This window comes from Zea mays, chromosome 7 (assembly GCF_902167145.1).
Source record: "Zea mays cultivar B73 chromosome 7, Zm-B73-REFERENCE-NAM-5.0, whole genome shotgun sequence".
NCBI classification, from domain to species: domain Eukaryota; kingdom Viridiplantae; phylum Streptophyta; class Magnoliopsida; order Poales; family Poaceae; genus Zea; species Zea mays.
Genome location: NC_050102.1, coordinates 100,433,305 through 100,453,550, shown reverse-complemented (window position 1 = coordinate 100,453,550; position 20,246 = coordinate 100,433,305). Strand labels below are relative to the sequence as shown.

The 20,246-nt window shown below is 41.5% G+C and overlaps 2 protein-coding genes across 2 annotated transcripts; both read right to left on the bottom strand.

The window, feature by feature from the left end:
- Nucleotides 1-1,825: 1,825 nt before the first annotated feature.
- Nucleotides 1,826-7,783, bottom strand: LOC118472952 (uncharacterized). Its single transcript, XM_035960972.1, has 3 exons — nucleotides 6,906-7,783; nucleotides 3,631-3,742; nucleotides 1,826-2,663 (listed from the first exon to the last, which is right to left on the bottom strand). The coding sequence occupies exons 1-3, from the start codon at nucleotides 7,125-7,127 to the stop codon at nucleotides 2,572-2,574; spliced, it is 426 nt and encodes a 141-aa protein (XP_035816865.1). The 5' UTR covers nucleotides 7,128-7,783; the 3' UTR covers nucleotides 1,826-2,571.
- A 2,703-nt stretch (nucleotides 7,784-10,486) lies between these two features.
- LOC118472951 (uncharacterized) lies at nucleotides 10,487-15,507 on the bottom strand. Its single transcript, XM_035960971.1, has 3 exons — nucleotides 15,006-15,507; nucleotides 11,730-11,841; nucleotides 10,487-10,761 (listed from the first exon to the last, which is right to left on the bottom strand). Exons 1-3 carry the CDS (start codon nucleotides 15,225-15,227, stop codon nucleotides 10,670-10,672), a joined length of 426 nt encoding a protein of 141 aa, XP_035816864.1. The 5' UTR covers nucleotides 15,228-15,507; the 3' UTR covers nucleotides 10,487-10,669.
- Nucleotides 15,508-20,246: the final 4,739 nt, after the last annotated feature.

The window sequence follows — 20,246 nt, the reverse complement described above, 5'->3', positions numbered from 1 at the left end:
ACTTGTGAGATTGAGATGGGGGATTGGCGAACGCCATTCCTCGAATATTTACTCCATGGATACTTGCCCCTCAATTCAAATGAGAGGTCTAGGCTTAGGAAAAGATCAATTAACTACACCTGCATAAATGATACGCTTTATCGGCGTTCAAGTGATGGCATGCTACTTCGTTGCCTTGCTGGAGATGAAGTGATAGAGGCCTTAAAAGAAGTCCATGCTGGAGTGTGCGGAGCGCATCAATCCGGACCTAAACTACATTATCAACTTAAACATTTAGGCTATTATTGGCCTACCATGTTCGATGATTGCATGAAATTCGCGAAAAAGTGCCATGAGTGTCAAATACATGGCAACTTTATACACCAACCACATGAACCATTACATCCCACTAACATGTCCTGGCCATTTGAAATGTGGGGGATGGATGTAGTTGGACCGATTCACCCACCATCATCCAAAGGACATAGATTTATTTTAGCCGCTACTGACTATTTCTCCAAATGGGCAGAAGTTGTGGCATTAAAAGAGGTAAAAGCTGAAAATGTAGAAAATTTCATAAGAACTAATCTCATATATCGATTTGGTGTGCCAAGTAGAATGATATCTGATAATGGGTCAAATTTTAGGAGTAAACAAATCGAGAGGATGTGTGCCAAATTTAAAATCAAGCATAGTTTCTCTACTGGATATAACCCGTTCGCTAATGGTCAAGCGGAAGCATTTAATAAAGTGTTATGCAAATTGCTTAAAAAGATGGTCTCACATAATAAGAGGCACTGGCATGAAAAGCTACTAGAGTCGTTGTGGGCGTATAGAGTTACGACGCGAACGGCAACAGGGATGACCCCCTACTCCCTTGTATATGGGGGAGAAGCTGTCCTACCATTAGAAGTACAAATCGCTTCTTTACGTGTTGCCATTCAAGAAAAACTCACAGAAGAGGAAGCGACAAAATTGCGCTTAAAAGAATTAGACAACTTGGAGGAAAAGCGGCTTCATGCATTGCAAAACTTGGAAGCATACCAAGCTAGGATGTCTCGAGCTTTTGATAAGCGATTAAAAAGAAGATCATTTAAACAGGGGGACCTGGTGCTAGCAGTTATCCGCCCCATGAATATTACTCATCGAATAAAAGGAAAATTTGAGCCTAAATGGGAAGGCCCGTATGTAGTAAAGGATGTTTATTCAAGTGGTGCATATCGAATTATTTCTGCCGACGGCGAATATTGCCCTCCACCAATAAATGGAAAATTCTTAAAACGCTACTATGCTTAAAAAATATTATTATTATATGCTCCATCGCTCATGAGCTTAAACTGTTAGTGAGAAATAAATAATAAAAATAAATCCATCATATGCTCCAACGCTTCATGAGCCTAAACTGTAAGCAATAAAAAAACATACATGCTCCATCACTCATGAGCTTAAACTGTTAGCGAGAAATAAATAATAAAAAAAATCCACCATATGCTCCAATGCTTCATGAGCCTAAACTGCAAGCGCCAAAAACAAAAAATAAATCCACCATACGCTCCAATACTTCATGAGCCTAAACTATAAGCAACAAAAAAGTACACATGCTCCATCGCTCATGAGCTTAAATTGTAAGCAAAAAAAAACATGCTCCATTTTTTTATGAGCTTAAAAATCACATAGTTCATCGATAAAATTCAGGTATGATGGAGCTCACTGAGCCTAGATTACGAGTGACTAAATATATATAAATTCTATTGTTGTGAGCAGAATAAAGAAACAAATAAATGGATATATTACATTACCATACGAACGCCAAACACACACACAAAAGGACACGCCACAGAGTATATTACAAAAAAAAGACGCCATATAGAATATTTTTATTTCTACAAAAAAAGATATATAATAAAAGGTCTAACACGTTCATGATTAAATGAAGAAAACAAACAAACGTTTGATAATGATAAAGAGAAATAACATTCATAGATCGTCCCAAACAGTCGGGACCCTAGTTACTGCTAGATCAACAACTATTTAAATCAATAAGAAGTTGCTCAGCCTGCTGATTCAGTTCTGTTGTTTCCTTCTGAAAAACATCAATAGCCTTCTTGCTCGCGTCTGCAATTGCATCACACAAGTCCTGCTCTAATTTCCTCACCTCCAAATCTGAAGTAGAACACATTTCCTCAAGTCGCGCTCTCTTTTGCTCTACCTCCATTAAAATTTGATTAAGTTTCTCAATTGTCGTCATGGTTTCTGCCCGCTGCTTTTCAGCAGAGGCCAATTCCTCATCAACAGTGCGAAGAGCTTCCCTTTGGACGTCAAGCGCCTGCTTGATTTCAACAGTGCTTTTGTCACACCCGGTTTTGAAGGTAAACCGAATGCGAACCATGTACGTGCCAGGATCAGAAATTCACGTACACAGCGATTACATAAATGACTCATCATAGCACAATGCTTCGAATTACAATAAAGAGTAAGTAATAATATTACAGACTAGAGTCATTTACATAATATAAATCAAAGTACGCAGAATCGAAACGTAGCCAACGTAAACAACCCACCACAGGCAGCTGACTGGGGGAGGTCACTAGCCTAATCCTCGAACTCATCAACGTCCTGGAACTCCTGAAGGTCCACCTCGACACCTTCTTCTTTACCTGAGCATAGATTGCACCAAAGGCAACCTGGTGTTTTGTGAAAGCAAGGGTGAGTACACATCAACGTACTCAGCAAATGTCCCGTTTGGCTGAGGTGGACTAGCTTTATGTGGGGTTAGGCTCAAGCAGTTGCTTTTAGTTGGTCAGGTATTTATTATTAGTGAAGCCAGGTTTTAGCAATAACTAACCCGTGAATCATTTCCTCATCGAGGAACATCATTATCATCATCGAACCAAAATCATAAATAGAACCATTGTATCTCGAACCATTCGTATCTCTAATCAAAGAGGACCCCAAGGCTGCTCTTAACCGTGAGCACGACTGATATATCAGTTTCACTACCCTCTGCAGAGGTCGCACACTTTACCCATGAGCGTGATTCCCTCTCTAGCCCGGGCTTGCAAGACCCTTATTCACTCCCAAGGTGAATGGCCAGGGATTCACTACGAAGCCTTTACAAAGATTCCCTAGAGGTCATAGCTGCCCGTTAGGTTTCTCCAGTTTGATAAACACAGTACCTCTCCCCGCAGGAGGGTGACTAAAAAACAAAACGAAAGAACCTCGGCACTCAGCCTCGGCAGAGCAAGCACTGTGCCTGGACCCCATTGACGGCACGACGACGAAGCAACTACACTTCTAGTTCCTCTAATTAATTAGCTAAGGGCACCCCATTCCACCCTCATGGTTGCACTGTTATCCCGGGTGGTCTCTCAACGAACAGGTCCTTACGGAGAGGTACTCAGGAAACAACCTGAGCCCCCTAGAGTATCACAAGATCAACAATATAATCAGGATAACGGTATCGTATCATAAATAGTCACATCATGTTCATTGATTAAGTTAAGGCAATAGCAAAACGCTAACCATAATCACCCAAAAAGGTCATCAAGGATAAGGTAAAGTATAAAGCTAGTCAATCCTTAGATTTCAATTAAATACTGCGGGAAAGTGAATTATAAGTGAATAGGACATAATGGGTCAGAGGACACTTGCCTTCACCAAACAGATGCTCAGAATCTTCAATCTCGTAGAGCTCGAGGAGCTTGATCACTTGGTCACCAAAGCTTGACCTTCGATCTCTCGAAGCTCGGAAACGGATCACAAACTATTTGCGACGCACAACGAATACCAACAGGCACAAACAAACAAACATATATATATGCATAAGAACATTACACCATACATGATAAATTGTTATAAAAACATGCAGCATAAAATAGAGCTCGATTCTATGGTCACGAGAGGGAAAGAAACGTCGAACTCGAAGTTACGGTTGAGAAGTTAGCGCGTTAACGTTAAACAAGTATTAACAACAACTTTTAGTTCAACATGATCAAACATAAATATTATACATCAGTTAGTTTCGATTAATCTGATACGCTAACAAATGTCTGTTAATTAAATAATTTAATTAAAATGATAGATTCTAAGCGAGATGAATTTATGACGCGTGAAACAGCACGACAGCGTGCAAACGACGCGCGGACACGCGCGACATAGCACGCTGACGACACACGAAACAACGCTCGACCAGCGCAAACGAGGACGCCACCACGCGTGGAACAGCACGCGCGACAGGCGAGAAAATAAAATAGGTAACGTATTTGTACTAAACAAATATTTAATAAATAAAAGTAGTTAAGTTAATACTAGCCATGATAATATTTATTATAAAAGCTCACGTGGAACACTACACATTTAATATAGTTATAAATATTAGTCTAATGAATATTAGCCGAGCAAACCTTAAGTTAATTATCTAAAATAAGCGACCCGACAAGTTAACGTTACCAACATGAGTTACAAACGAAACTAATTTATTATCACACGCAGACGTCGCGCGACACACGAACCAGACGCGTGGCAAGGCAAGCTACATGAAAAACTAATAAATAAAAGCATGATTAATCTAAGCAATTATTAACAAAGAATATTTCAGTTAAGATTAATCATGTTGGTGCAAATCGAATTCTTAAATTAGATTTTAAAGTCAAACGATGTTCCAGGGGTAGACGAAGGGGTAGACGAACGGGTTCAGGGGGTAGACGGGCGTCGTCTACAGTAGACGAACGTCGTCTAGGGGTAGACGGATGTCGTCGGGACCCCGACGCCACGCTGCGCGTACGCGAAACAACGCACACAACCGTGCGTGATACACGCGAGTCAACGCGACTACGTGCGCGAACAGCACGCTGACGCGCAAACGATGCAGCGTGCGAACAACAACAAACGAATAAATAAAAGTATTTAAGCTGGTATTAACCGAGTCAATTAACATTTGTATTTATAAAAGCACGAGTTAAAACTATAGACTCGTTCTAATTAAATTCTTACTTTAATAACTGAATACTAAACAATTAATCAAGTATTTAACATGAACGATATGGCGAAGTGATCCTATTGAAGCGTGCCAATTGCGATTTACATGAACGACACGTGCAAAACAACACATGATTTAACATGCGGACCGGACGCATGGCGGCGCGCGCACGAACAAGAAAATAGACGACGACTACACACATGACATGCGCGGAACAACGGGAGACGGACACGCATGACAACACGTTACCAAATATCTACCGACGCATAATTGAAATTATAAACTAGATTCGATTGAACTGTTGTTTTTATACTAAACACTAACTAGACATTCCATACAACATCTAAGTGGTTAAAAATCACATTACTATGTATTTACAATCGCATAATTAAACTCATAAATTCGATCCGATTGAACAATTACTTTATTACTCGACAATTGAACGAGAATTACTTAGTTAATACGAGCAACTAACATGGAACCATTTAATAACGCGTGCGGCAATGCGCACGACATACACGAAACAATGCTCGCGGCACGCGTGAACGACGAGCGACTCAGCACGCGACCAAGACGAGTAGAAATGGGTTTACGACGCATTATATATCAAATAACTGACCATTTGCGGCTAACAAACGACGCTACCAACGAATACTACTAAATTGTGATTAAACGCACAAAATTATTTGCGTAAGATATTTTAGATAAATAGAATTATCGATTAGTCAACGATTAAACAAGAATTAATTAATAAGCATGAACGACTATAGCGAAACGATTAACTAATGTGTGTGGATCGTGCGCGCGACACACGACAATGCTTGAAAACAGCGCGTGGCCGACGCGCTATGACGTGCGCGAATAGCACGCGCGCCATGCACGAAGAAACGCGAAAATCACAAATAGATGTCGCTTTTACATGAAACAAATATTAGTTGAAAACATTAAAGTTGGCATTAATCACATTAATTTGTATTTATAAAAGCGCAAATTAAAATTATAGATTAGTTTAATTATATTGATATTTTAATAAATATCAGATGAACAAATAATTAACTAATTAATTAAAACTTGTGTACGAACAGAATAATGTTATTAACATGTTGTCAACGTTATTACGAAGCTAACATGACTCGAATGAATTAAAACGAATATTTAACGCAAATAATGACGCATATCCAATTAGCCGGGGACTGAAAAACATGTGGCGTGATATAATTGGCTGAAGACTTGCCACATGCAGGGCCACACCTAGGGACATAGGGAACATAGCCACAAAGGATCTGACGTCAGGCTGAAACGTGGGCAGTTTTCTTTTCTCTCTCTCATGTGCACGAAACTTTTCTTCTCTCATATCCAATCGCATGAAGTTCTTCTTCCTTCATCCATCTTTCTCCATGGAATCAGCAGCAAGGGGAGGGAGAAGGAGGGGACGTGGGCATGGGAGGGGGAGCCGGTGCTCTAGGCTGGGGGCTGGCCATGGCCATAGCCGAGGTGAGGGCGCTGGGCACCTAGGCACGCTGCGGCTGGAGCCTGGCCGAGTGGCCGACCATGGCGCCAAGGCTAGGGAGCCAGGGCCGGATGCCTGACCACACGGGCGAGCCGCCGCGCTGGCGTGTCTACCGCGCAGGCCGGCTGCCGCGCCACGCCCTGCGCAGGGGAGCATGTATGCGGAGGCCGGAGGAGCAGGTCGAGCGGCCTGCGGCACAGGGGGCACGTCGGCCGGGGCCGAGCAACAGGCTGCCATGCCAAGTTGGAGAAGCAGGGCGCGGCTGCGTGCGTGGGAGGCGCAAGCTCGATGGAGCGAGGATAGCAGCGCGCGACAACTTAGCTAGACAACGCGCGCAGGACAATTCGGTCACGAAACTGCATGGCAAGTTTGCCGAGGACGAAAAAAGAACGCGCTACGAAGGTTCAATCCAACACAAAGAAAAGGAGGAGAACTCACCTGGTCGAAGGACTCGCCGGAGAAGAAGAGGTCGCGCCGAGACAGCCAAGCTGGGCGTCTGGGCGCTCGCCGGGGTGCTTTGGATTTGGGCGCTGGGATCGGCAACCACCAGGTGATAGGGGTAGTGGCAGTTGCGAGCATCAGGGAGAGAAGATGGGAAAGGGAGAGAGAATGATAGTGGTTTCTAGGCGCAGCCACAAGGCACGACGTGCGGTTTGCCATGCCCACGCGCGTTGGGCCGACCACGCGGGCAGCCCAAGAAGAGGGGGCGGCTTTCTATTTCTCCCTTTCCTTTAATCTATTCTATTCGAATTTAGATATATCTTTTGAATCCAAGATCCAAATATACTTTATGAGTTTAAATGGGTACACGACCACAAAAAAAACAACATACAAAACAATGTCTCGGCAAGCCATGCAACAATCAAGGACCCTTTTTGGATTTTATTTTACTACGCAAAAAAATTTATATAAATGTATATAACAAAATAATTCTCCATTTTTAGAAAAAAGAGAAGGAAAACGAAGAACTTAGAGAGTAACACCTGAATTTGGTGGATATTAGAAAAGAAATTTTATACCCCTAAATTCAGGGTGTTACAAATCTAACCCCCTTAACAGGAATCTCGCCCTCGAGATTCAAGAAGAAGCTAGCAAGAAAATGAGATTGGTTCATCGGTTTTTCATAGCTTCTTCGATTCAACATTGGCTCTGCCAGCTTAACATACGGACTGATTGATTTGATCTTCAGGCGTTCACGACCACGTAAGACGATACTTGAGGATCCTATGACCTATGGGTTAGGACTCACACATGCTTTCGCTGCGCCACTCTGATCTTGTTGGTTGATGTTGATCGCATTGTCTTCATTGGGGTTAGCGGCTAACCCCCTTAACATGGGTGTTGATATGCACTTGGTGAAGATGTTGCCGACTCTGATCTTGACTGATTTGGAGGAGTTGGAGGTTGCCAAATGGACAGGTGCAAGAGAAAAGAATAGCGAGAAAAGGTAAGTATAGACGGATTAGAGAGAGCAGGGGGAGAACCCAACTACTTAACTCTATGACACTCACCTAGTAAACGGATGTCATTGCGGACCCAGGACCACAACACATCAACACTCATCACAAAGAAGCAAATCAGTCATCACACAAAGACAAACAACACAAGCATACAACAACAAACGTCTCGTTGCAATACGTTCCTTCTAATTAAATGGTGGTCTTTCCTTACTAAGGGGAAACTACTCTAAGGCCATCGAAAGGCAAGGGGAATAATAAAACATGCAGGATAGGGGCATGAGCATAATAAAGGATGAAGCTGAAGCAAGAATTGGAACCGACAGGGAGAGAATGAAATCAAGGTCAGGATAGGTAAAACACCATTTTGAAATCGAGATGGGAAAGATGATAAGTCAAAAGGTAGGCATAAGATAAGCATCATGGAAATCTCTAGATATTACAAAGGCAACGGAGGTAAAAGGCAAAAGCACACCAAAAGATAGAGTTAGGACAAGACTTGCAATGTGATAGAGGAAAAGGTAATAGACAAGAGCGGGATGGGTAAGACATCGCTCTTGAAATGAAATGGGGGAGGCAGCTTTAAAATGTAGGTACAGGCTAAGCATCATGGTAAAGATCAAGGGATGACAAGGGTTAAGGTGATAACAGGCAAACACAACCAAGGATGTATTTTAGACAAAACTTGTGAGGCATCAAAGAAGGGGAAGCAATCAATGGTGAAGTAGGTGAGACATTATCCCCAAACAGCGATGAAAAGGAGGAGGCTTTAAAGGGTAGGTTGAAAGTAGGCATGTGGCAAGGGCATAGGTATCACGAGGGTTTAAAGGTAATAATGGACAAGGATGTACAAGATGAGGTAAATGGGTATAAGAACCAAGGATATAAATACCACAAAGGGTGGAGTTAAGACAGGATGTGCAAGTAAAAAAATGAGGGTACGTCCAAGGGCCAGATAGGTAAACTGCCACTCTCAAATTGAGGTAGAAGAGAGGGAATTTTTAAAGAGTGGGAATAAAGATGAGTGTCCAAGAAAGATCGACGGATGACAAGGTGATGGTGATAGTGAATAAAAACACAACAAAGGGTGGGATTAAGTCAAAACTTGTAAGATGACAAGGAGAGAAAAGAAATCAAGGGAGAGATAGGTAACTCACAGCTCTCAAACTGGGTTGAAAGAAAGGGGAGGCTTTTAGAGGATAAGTTCAAGGTAAGCATTTAAGTAGAATACCTCAATATCGCAAGGTCAAAGGCGATAACAAACAAGGGTATGAGAGAAAAAAAATGAAGGCATGGGAGAGCCAGTGGTATGAGTACAACAAAGAATGGATTTGCGCCCAGGCTTACCCGCGGTAAAGAAGAGGATATTGCCAAGGGTGGGGTAAGTAAAACAATGCTCCTAAACTAGGATAGGATATTGAAGATTTTATAGAACATACATAGTGTAATTACCAAGGTAAGATCGAGAGATGAGAAAGGTAAAGGTAGTACCCAACCGAAGCACAACAAAGGATGGAGTTAAAAACTAGCAAGCGACAAGGAAGAGGATACAACCAAGGGAAAAAATAGGTAAAGTATAATGCTAGTATTGAGATGAAAAGAGGAGATTTTAAAGGGTCGGTATAAGATAAACATTAAGGTAAGATATAGAGGTGATAAGGGTAAGGGTGATAATTATGAAAAGCATAACCCTGGACAGAGTTAAGGCAAGACTCGCAAAGTGGCGAAGTGGAGAAAACAATCAAGGATCAGATAAGTGAGGTTCCGACAGAAGAGTTGAAGTAAAAAAATCATTACCGAAGGAAGTTACAAGGAATTAACGAGATCACCAAGGATGTGCAAAATAAAATGGTTGTTCATGGATCATTAATAAACAAGGGTGGTCAAGGGCAGGTTAACTGAAATGTCTTAAATAGACATTGGGGTATGAAGATAATCATCCATAAAAAATATGAGAATATGCAAGACTCCAAGGACATGAGTACAACAAGACTAAGGAAATGAAAATTGCCAAAAGATAACGACCTAACAACAGAAGAGGAAAGGGTCTCAAAAGATACGAAGATCATGGATATATAAACTGAAATGTTTAAGTATGCAGTAGAAATTCTGATGTAAGCATTTGAAACAAGAGTATTGAAGAATATAGGGATACAAGCATGTCAATACCAAGGGAATAGAGATGGTCAAATGGTAGCAATTTAATGATGGAAGAGAAATGAATCCCAAAAGACAAGAAGGTTATGGTCAGGGGCATCTACAAAGATGTCGCAAGCACAAGGTGAGATCAGATCTAATAGATTGAGAGAAGTATAGACCATACTAGAATAAAATACTTTTGGCAAGGAGGCATATAGGAGCACAACATAGAATTAGTCGAGGTGACTAATATTTTGAAGCAGAATCAAGGATGAGGTGAAGTAATAGTCAATAAGTCCTTAACACGGCCAATGCTACTCTAGGCCAACGGTCCTACAGTCAGCATGGCTTTGATACCACTTATGTCACACCCGGTTTTGAAGGTAAACCGAATGCGAACCATGTACGTGCCAGGATCAGAAATTCACGTACACAGCGATTACATAAATGACTCATCATAGCACAATGCTTCGAATTACAATAAAGAGTAAGTAATAATATTACAGACTAGAGTTATTTACATAATATAAATCAAAGTACGCAGAATCGAAACGTAGCCAACGTAAACAACCCACCACAGGCAGCTGACTGGGGGAGGTCGCTAGCCTAATCCTCGAACTCATCAACGTCCTGGAACTCCTGAAGGTCCACCTCGACACCTTCTTCTTTACCTGAGCATAGATTGCACCAAAGGCAACCTGGTGTTTTATGAAAGCAAGGGTGAGTACACATCAACGTACTCAGCAAATGTCCCGTTTGGCTGAGGTGGACTAGCTTTATGTGGGGTTAGGCTCAAGCAGTTGCTTTTAGTTGGTCAGGTATTTATTATTAGTGAAGCCAGGTTTTAGCAATAACTAACCCGTGAATCATTTCCTCATCGAGGAACATCATTATCATCATCGAACCAAAATCATAAATAGAACCATTGTATCTCGAACCATTCGTATCTCTAATCAAAGAGGATCCCAAGGCTGCTCTTAACCGTGAGCACGGCTGATATATCAGTTTCACTACCCTCTGCAGAGGTCGCACACTTTACCCATGAGCCGTGATTCCCTCTCTAGCCCGGGCTTGCAAGACCCTTATTCACTCCCAAGGTGAATGGCCAGGGATTCACTACGAAGCCTTTACAAAGATTCCCTAGAGGTCATAGCTGCCCGTTAGGTTTCTCCAGTTTGATAAACACAGTACCTCTCCCCGCAGGAGGGTGACTAAAAAACAAAACGAAAGAACCTCGGCACTCAGCCTCGGCAGAGCAAGCACTGTGCCTGGACCCCATTGACGGCACGACGGCGAAGCAACTACACTTCTAGTTCCTCTAATTAATTAGCTAAGGGCACCCCATTCCACCCTCATGGTTGCACTGTTATCCCGGGTGGTCTCTCAACGAACAGGTCCTTACGGAGAGGTACTCAGGAAACAGCCTGAGCCCCCTAGAGTATCACAAGATCAACAATATAATCAGGATAACAGTATCGTATCATAAATAGTCACATCATGTTCATTGATTAAGTTAAGGCAATAGCAAAACGCTAACCATAATCACCCAAAAAGGTCATCAAGGATAAGGTAAAGTACAAAGCTAGTCAATCCTTAGATTTCAATTAAATACTGCGGGAAAGTGAATTATAAGTGAATAGGACATAATGGGTCAGAGGACACTTGCCTTCACCAAACAGATGCTCAGAATCTTCAATCTCGTAGAGCTCGAGGAGCTTGATCACTTGGTCACCAAAGCTTGACCTTCGATCTCTCGAAGCTCGGAAACGGATCGCAAACTATTTGCGACGCACAACGAATACCAACAGGCACAAACAAACAAACATATGTATATGCATAAGAACATTACACCATACATGATAAATTGTTATAAAAACATGCAGCATAAAATAGAGCTCGATTCTATGGTCACGCGAGGGAAAGAAACGTCGAACTCGAAGTTACAGTTGAGAAGTTAGCGCGTTAACGTTAAACAAGTATTAACAACAACTTTTAGTTCAACATGATCAAACATAAATATTATACATCAGTTAGTTTCGATTAATCTGATACGCTAACAAATGTCTGTTAATTAAATAATTTAATTAAAATGATAGATTCTGCGAGATGAATTTATGACGCGTGAAACAGCACGACAGCGTGCAAACGACGCGCGGACACGCGCGACATAGCACGCTGACGACACACGAAACAACGCTCGACCAGCGCAAACGAGGACGCCACCACGCGTGGAACAGCACGCGCGACAGGCGAGAAAATAAAATAGGTAACGCATTTGTACTAAACAAATATTTAATAAATAAAAGTAGTTAAGTTAATACTAGCCATGATAATATTTATTATAAAAGCTCACGTGGAACACTACACATTTAATATAGTTATAAATATTAGTCTAATGAATATTAGCCGAGCAAACCTTAAGTTAATTATCTAAAATAAGCGACCCGACAAGTTAACGTTACCAACATGAGTTACAAACGAAACTAATTTATTATCACACGCAGACGTCGCGCGACACACGAACCAGACGCGTGGCAAGGCAAGCTACATGAAAAACTAATAAATAAAAGCATGATTAATCTAAGCAATTATTAACAAAGAATATTTCAGTTAAGATTAATCATGTTGGTGCAAATCGAATTCTTAAATTAGATTTTAAAGTCAAACGATGTTCCAGGGGTAGACGAAGGGGTAGACGAACGGGTTCAGGGGGTAGACGGGTGTCGTCTACAGTAGACGAACGTCGTCTAGGGGTAGACGGATGTCGTCGGGACCCCGACGCCACGCTGCGCGTACGCGAAACAACGCACACAACCGTGCGTGATACACGCGAGTCAACGCGACTACGTGCGCGAACAGCACGCTGACGCGCAAACGATGCAGCGTGCGAACAACAACAAACGAATAAATAAAAGTATTTAAGCTGGTATTAACCGAGTCAATTAACATTTGTATTTATAAAAGCACGAGTTAAAACTATAGACTCGTTCTAATTAAATTCTTACTTTAATAACTGAATACTAAACAATTAATCAAGTATTTAACATGAACGATATGGCGAAGTGATCCTATTGAAGCGTGCCAATTGCGATTTACATGAACGACACGTGCAAAACAACACATGATTTAACATGCGGACCGGACGCATGGCGGCGCGCGCACGAACAAGAAAATAGACGACGACTACACACATGACATGCGCGGAACAACGGGAGACGGACACGCATGACAACACGTTACCAAATATCTACCGACGCATAATTGAAATTATAAACTAGATTCGATTGAACTGTTGTTTTTATACTAAACACTAACTAGACATTCCATACAACATCTAAGTGGTTAAAAATCACATTACTATGTATTTACAATCGCATAATTAAACTCATAAATTCGATCCGATTGAACAATTACTTTATTACTCGACAATTGAACGAGAATTACTTAGTTAATACGAGCAGCTAACATGGAACCATTTAATAACGCGTGCGGCAATGCGCACGACATACACGAAACAATGCTCGCGGCACGCGTGAACGACGAGCGACTCAGCACGCGACCAAGACGAGTAGAAATGGGTTTACGACGCATTATATATCAAATAACTGACCATTTGCGACTAACAAACGACGACGCTACCAACGAATACTACTAAATTGTGATTAAACGCACAAAATTATTTGCGTAAGATATTTTAGATAAATAGAATTATCGATTAGTCAACGATTAAACAAGAATTAATTAATAAGCATGAACGACTATAGCGAAACGATTAACTAATGTGTGTGGATCGTGCGCGCGACACACGACAATGCTTGAAAACAGCGCGTGGCCGACGCGCTATGACGTGCGCGAATAGCACGCGCGCCATGCACGAAGAAACGCGAAAATCACAAATAGATGTCGCTTTTACATGAAACAAATATTAGTTGAAAACATTAAAGTTGGCATTAATCACATTAATTTGTATTTATAAAAGCGCAAATTAAAATTATAGATTAGTTTAATTATATTGATATTTTAATAAATATCAGATGAACAAATAATTAACTAATTAATTAAAACTTGTGTACGAACAGAATAATGTTATTAACATGTTGTCAACGTTATTACGAAGCTAACATGACTCGAATGAATTAAAACGAATATTTAACGCAAATAATGACGCATATCCAATTAGCCGGGGACTGAAAAACATGTGGCGTGATATAATTGGCTGAAGACTTGCCACATGCAGGGCCACACCTAGGGACATAGGGAACATAGCCACAAAGGATCTGACGTCAGGCTGAAACGTGGGCAGTTTTCTTTTCTCTCTCTCATGTGCACGGAACTTTTCTTCTCTCATATCCAATCGCATGAAGTTCTTCTTCCTTCATCCATCTTTCTCCATGGAATCAGCAGCAAGGGGAGGGAGAAGGAGGGGACGTGGGCATGGGAGGGGGAGCCGGTGCTCTAGGCTGGGGGCTGGCCATGGCCATAGCCGAGGTGAGGGCGCTGGGCACCTAGGCACGCTGCGGCTGGAGCCTGGCCGAGTGGCCGACCATGGCGCCAAGGCTAGGGAGCCAGGGCCGGATGCCTGAGCACGCGGGCGAGCCGCCGCGCTGGCGTGTCTACCGCGCAGGCCGGCTGCCGCGCCACGCCCTGCGCAGGGGAGCATGTATGCGGAGGCCGGAGGAGCAGGTCGAGCGGCCTGCGGCACAGGGGGCACGTCGGCCGGGGCCGAGCAACAGGCTGCCATGCCAAGTCGGAGAAGCAGGGCGCGGCTGCGTGCGTGGGAGGCGCAAGCTCGATGGAGCGAGGATAGCAGCGCGCGACAACTTAGCTAGACAACGCGCGCAGGACAATTCGGTCACGAAACTGCATGGCAAGTTTGCCGAGGACGAAAAAAGAACGCGCTACGAAGGTTCAATCCAACACAAAGAAAAGGAGGAGAACTCACCTGGTCGAAGGACTCGCCGGAGAAGAAGAGGCCGCGCCGAGACAGCCAAGCTGGGCGTCTGGGCGCTCGCCGGGGTGCTTTGGATTTGGGCGCTGTGATCGGCAACCACCAGGTGATAGGGGTAGTGGCAGTTGCGAGCATCAGGGAGAGAAGATGGGAAAGGGAGAGAGAATGATGGTGGTTTCCAGGCGCAGCCACAAGGCACAACGTGCGGTTTGCCATGCCCACGCGCGTTGGGCCGGCCACGCGGGCAGCCCAAGAAGAGGGGGCGGCTTTCTATTTCTCCCTTTCCTTTAATCTATTCTATTCGAATTTAGATATATCTTTTGAATCCAAGATCCAAATATACTTTATGAGTTTAAATGGGTACACGACCACAAAAAAAAACAACATACAAAACAATGTCTCGGCAAGCCATGCAACAATCAAGGACCCTTTTTGGATTTTATTTTACTACGCAAAAAAATTTATATAAATGTATATAACAAAATAATTCTCCATTTTTAGAAAAAAGAGAAGGAAAGCGAAGAACTTAGAGAGTAACACCTGAATTTGGTGGATATTAGAAAAGAAATTTTATACCCCTAAATTCAGGGTGTTACAGCTTTGTTCGTCTTGTTTTCTTGCCACTTCAAAGTTAGAATACGTCCTCTGCAGCTGTTCGGAAATGGTAATTAATTTGTCCAGCATAGCTTTAATTCTTGCAATGCTAGCAAATTGTCCTGTAAGACAAGACGAAGCGAGGCACAGACTGGCGCAACGAATAGGATCTCTCAAAGTATGGGCATTTAGCCCATCAAGAACATTTGCCAATGCTTGCCTGGTTGTCTTGAGGAAAAGATCTTCTAGTGTTGCAACGGTGTCCATGCTAGGGTGTATCTTAACAGGAGAAATTATATCCAAAGGTTGGTTTTCGAACAATTGATCGCAACCTGAAATAGAACAACAAAGGATATTGTTAGTAGTAGTAATAATAATACTAATAGTAATAATAATAATGACGATGATGATGATGATAAAGAAGTATTGATGTATTTATAAAATAATACCATTAAGAAAAGAATCAATGTCACTAAAGTTAACAGCAGAGGGTAGGGCGCAGGGGAAGCTTGAATAATCCTCAGCTAACTCTATTGTGTCGACACAAGAATCAATAAAAGGTGAAGTTGGTGGCTCTCGTCTTATCAAACAAAAATTGGTCACATCATCATCACCATCTCCTACTTGTGCAACGTCACAAGTTGGTGGCTCTCGTCTTGTCAAGCAAAAATTGGTCACATCATCATCACCATCTCCTACTTGTGCAACGTCCGAAGACGATGGAACAAAATCCTCGTTTCCGGTAATAGTTGGGTAAGGAATAAGTGTAGCTGTGCTGTTGTCACCACCAATAGGCTGAGAAAAATCGAGTTTTCTTTTGGTTAAAGATTCTTCACTGTCACATAAAAGAGTGTCTTCAGATAGTCTCCGCTTTCTATTGTCTTCAGGTTGCATGTAAACCTGATCATCCATGGAGTCTTTCTGTGATGTATTATCGGTAGATACGTGTTGCAAAGAAGAATCCTCCATAAGATTTATCTCAGAGTGCTAAAAAAGGGAGAGTTGGGTACATAGTAAAATAAAATTCATGAACCGTGATATGTATGTATGCTACCAGGAATATAAAGTAAAGAAAAGAAGGTAAATCATACATTGGCCGGTAGAGTTGAAGTGTTGGGCCTTGTGCGTAAGAAATCATGTAATATTTTTTTCCATGGACTAATTACCACCTCCTCTCTAGCCTTGATAAATGCAATATACTTAGTATGCTGCTCCTCACGCACTTCTCGTATCACCACAAAATCAGATGGAGAAAGACGACGAGGAATAATCTTGCCTTCTGCTAGTCTTTTTCTATCATTATAATGTACACGACCACGTGCACAACCACAGCGCAAGTTCGTCAATACCGAGATAAAAGGCTCTGAAAATTTTCTATACCAATTTATCCAATATATTGTGCAGCTGCCAATACGAGTCTCATTAGGGAGACAACTGAAATCCTGATTTATTGGGCGTAAAAGATGTGCCCAGTAAGAGTAAGCGACCCCAAAATCATCTTCTGTATACACGCTCTTCAGTACAAGATATGGGACGATCTGATCAAGCCTAAACTGTCGAGTTACACGATCTGGATGGTACGGCTCCGCAATGCATATGTTATCACGCCTAAAAGGAAGCAAGCCACGCCGAATGCATAAACAAAATATTTTGCTGATCCAGGACGAAGGTGGTGTGCGTAGATGGTTGGCAGAGTGGGGTTTGTATGGGTGCCAAAGGATGTTAGAATCTTTATGCAGAAAATCAGAAGCACTTTCAGGATTGAAATGTTTAGAAGTTCGAAATAACATGTTCACTAGCATAGGTTTCCTGGTAGGATGGTCATAATAAGGAATGCGTGGCTTCGTCACTTTGTTAACAAAAGCGTGTTTTAAGTAAACTCCCATCCATCCAATGAGATAATGAACAGGCCAAGGTCTTTTCATATAAGAAGGGCCAACCGGGTCTGTACTGATTAATCTCAGGGAGTAATATAAGGAACACAAAGCTGGTTGTGCCAAAGCAAAACGTCGCCCAAAGCTATCCATGAAGCCATCACCAATACCCCGCGACGAATTCGTGGTCCCCCTCAGATAATAGCAAAGTCGCAAAGCCATATCGCTATGAGAGCTGCTTTGTAAATAAGCGAAAGTTCCATATCATCAGAGTGTGAAAGTCCCCTTGGTCCGTTATGAAAACAGTCACACCATTCTTGCAGCGATACTTCTCCCCCCCACTTGTAATTCATCCCAAACCTCCAAAAGTTGTGATAAGCACTTGGGATATAATAACATGGATGGTTCACGCTCATGATGTGAAGGGACATACTCCTCATAAAATTCCCCATCCACTGGTAAACCCATAATATAATGCAAATCTAAGAGTGTTACAGTACGCTCGCCATCGTGGAATAAAAAAGTGTTTGAATCTGGATTCCATCTTTCCAGCAAAGATTTCAGTAGCGAAGGTGAGATAGAATATTGTCCTAATAAAGAACAATAAATGGCCCCATAGATAAAATCCATACCTTCTCCATCTCCTCTTAAATTAAAAGAATGTTTTGCAAGAATTATTGTACCCCATTCCGCATAACCAGAAGGAATAGGAATATGCTCAATATCATAATTCTCCCATCCTAAACCGTGCGATATCATTCTGTTCCCCAAAGTGAATGCTTGCTCAGGTTGTTTCGAGGGCGCATATGGATAAAAACAAATTCCAGAAATGGTTGGCTGAGATCTCCATCCACGAGTACTATTATCCAGTTCTCCAATTTTTAGTTCACGATTTATTATCACTGGGTTGGCTGCATCACTATTTCTTGGAGCATAAATTTGACTTTGTGCCACGTAAGAAAGTGGTTTCTTCTCAAGTATTATATGTGACATATTTTCCGTCATCTACAGCAAAAAAAAGGTTATGTGGGAAAGTATATGCGATAAAAAAAATCATATAATTATCCATGTCAAAAATAATTTTTTTAAGAACCTTACATGTCTCATATTTACCCACATGTAATAATAAAAAAAGGGAATCCGTTCATACGATGGGACAAATCTAAATAAAAGAAGAGAAAGCAATGATGACATTGACCGGGAATCCGTTCATACGATGGGACAAATCTAAATAAAAGAAGAGAAAGCAATGATGACATTGACCGCAAATTTCAAGCGGATGTTCTTCAAAACCCCTTAATAACTTGCTAGTATAATAACTCCATACAAGAATCTAATGTTGTAGTAAAATCTGGTGCTTGATTGTCCAATAAAAAAAGTGAGATCAAAATACCTTTCGTGTAGCCAACTCTCTGCTGAGAACCCTTGCACCGAAGAAATGCTAATTGATTCTCAAACGATGACTGAATCAACCAAAAAATAGTGAGATGTTTCGGTAAAGAGAAGAAGGGAATAGAAATATTAATATCGAAAGAAGGTGTACCTTGATATTAAGCCGTCACAACGCCCATCTCCTATATTATAGTTGTGTGAGCATAACAGCAAAGCAAAGGATATATTATAATAAATCAAGGTCTTGTTCAAGCTGTACTAGGGTATAGCTAGATTATAAGGGTACCGGTCCTATATTATAGTTGGATAAGATATAATTTATAAACTGACGTTTGAATCCCCAGATCCATAAAACTCGTATCCTCCTGAATCCTAAAAAACGCCTAGGAAAATAACAGATTCTCGAATAGTGTGGCCATGTTTCAGGGAGTTCTAACTAATAAGTATGTGAAGACAATAAAAATAATTGTGTGCATCGCCATGATAAACTGTATTGCGTACACTTATACATACAAAATCATATTGTAAAAGAATGTATACCATCGAGCGGATAAGTATCATGCCAGAATAAATCATAGTTCGTTAAAATACATAATGACATCGTGTAATTATTTAAGTTTCAAGATCCGGATCCGTTAACATAATTTGTTTTTTCTCCTTTCCGCATCCGGACCTCGAGGGGGAATCTGTTGACACGGATTTTGGCCTTATCAAAATATATGCTATATGTGCTAAATAATTTCGATTTGTGTGATCGCTAAATTTCACCCGATATGAAATAAGTATATATTGTGCTAAGAGTTAGCATGCCAAGATATTAAAATACATGTGGCCTTATATGTGTGCAGGCGCACATGACTTAACTAAATTTTTTTGTCTAGCTAGATAGACTCCTAGCAGAAAATGTGACATGGGGAAATAGCCAATTATTGAAATAAGGATAAATAAAATAAACATAAGTGATAGTTGACCTAAAAAGAAGTTAAGTGATAGTGTTTTCTGAAAAGAAGCAAAAGATATAATAACAAAAAGTATTATATAATATTAATAAATAATAAATAAAAAGAAATGAAAAAGAAAAGTAAATAGCATAACTTATGGACGTGAGCACGTGACGCATGAAGCTCTACACTCACGCTGTCACGTACCAATCTTGCGGGCACGCTTTCAAAAAAAAGAAGAGAATCAATATTGAGAATCAATATTTCTAAAATGAATGTGGATATGTTATTTAAAGTGGTGCCTATCTCGAGAACACATAATGGGTTCAGATTTTTTTTGTTTCCTTCGCGCGCGCCTGAGCCCGCCATCTCATGTGCGCGAACAAGCCGTTGCAATTTTTCGCGCTCATTCGAACAGAAGCAAGCAAGCGCTC

Coding starts and splice junctions, on each gene's coding strand:
- LOC118472952 (XM_035960972.1), bottom strand. CDS start 7,127: ATGGCAAACCGCACGTCGTGCCTTGTGGCTGCGCCTAGAAACCACTAT. Junction 3,743..6,905: donor CCGGCGAGTCCTTCGACCAG/GTGAGTTCTCCT, acceptor CGTCGCAAATAG/TTTGTGATCCGTTTCCGAGC. Junction 2,664..3,630: donor TGAGCATCTGTTTGGTGAAG/GCAAGTGTCCTC, acceptor ACAAAACACCAG/GTTGCCTTTGGTGCAATCTA.
- LOC118472951 (XM_035960971.1), bottom strand. CDS start 15,227: ATGGCAAACCGCACGTTGTGCCTTGTGGCTGCGCCTGGAAACCACCAT. Junction 11,842..15,005: donor CCGGCGAGTCCTTCGACCAG/GTGAGTTCTCCT, acceptor CGTCGCAAATAG/TTTGCGATCCGTTTCCGAGC. Junction 10,762..11,729: donor TGAGCATCTGTTTGGTGAAG/GCAAGTGTCCTC, acceptor ATAAAACACCAG/GTTGCCTTTGGTGCAATCTA.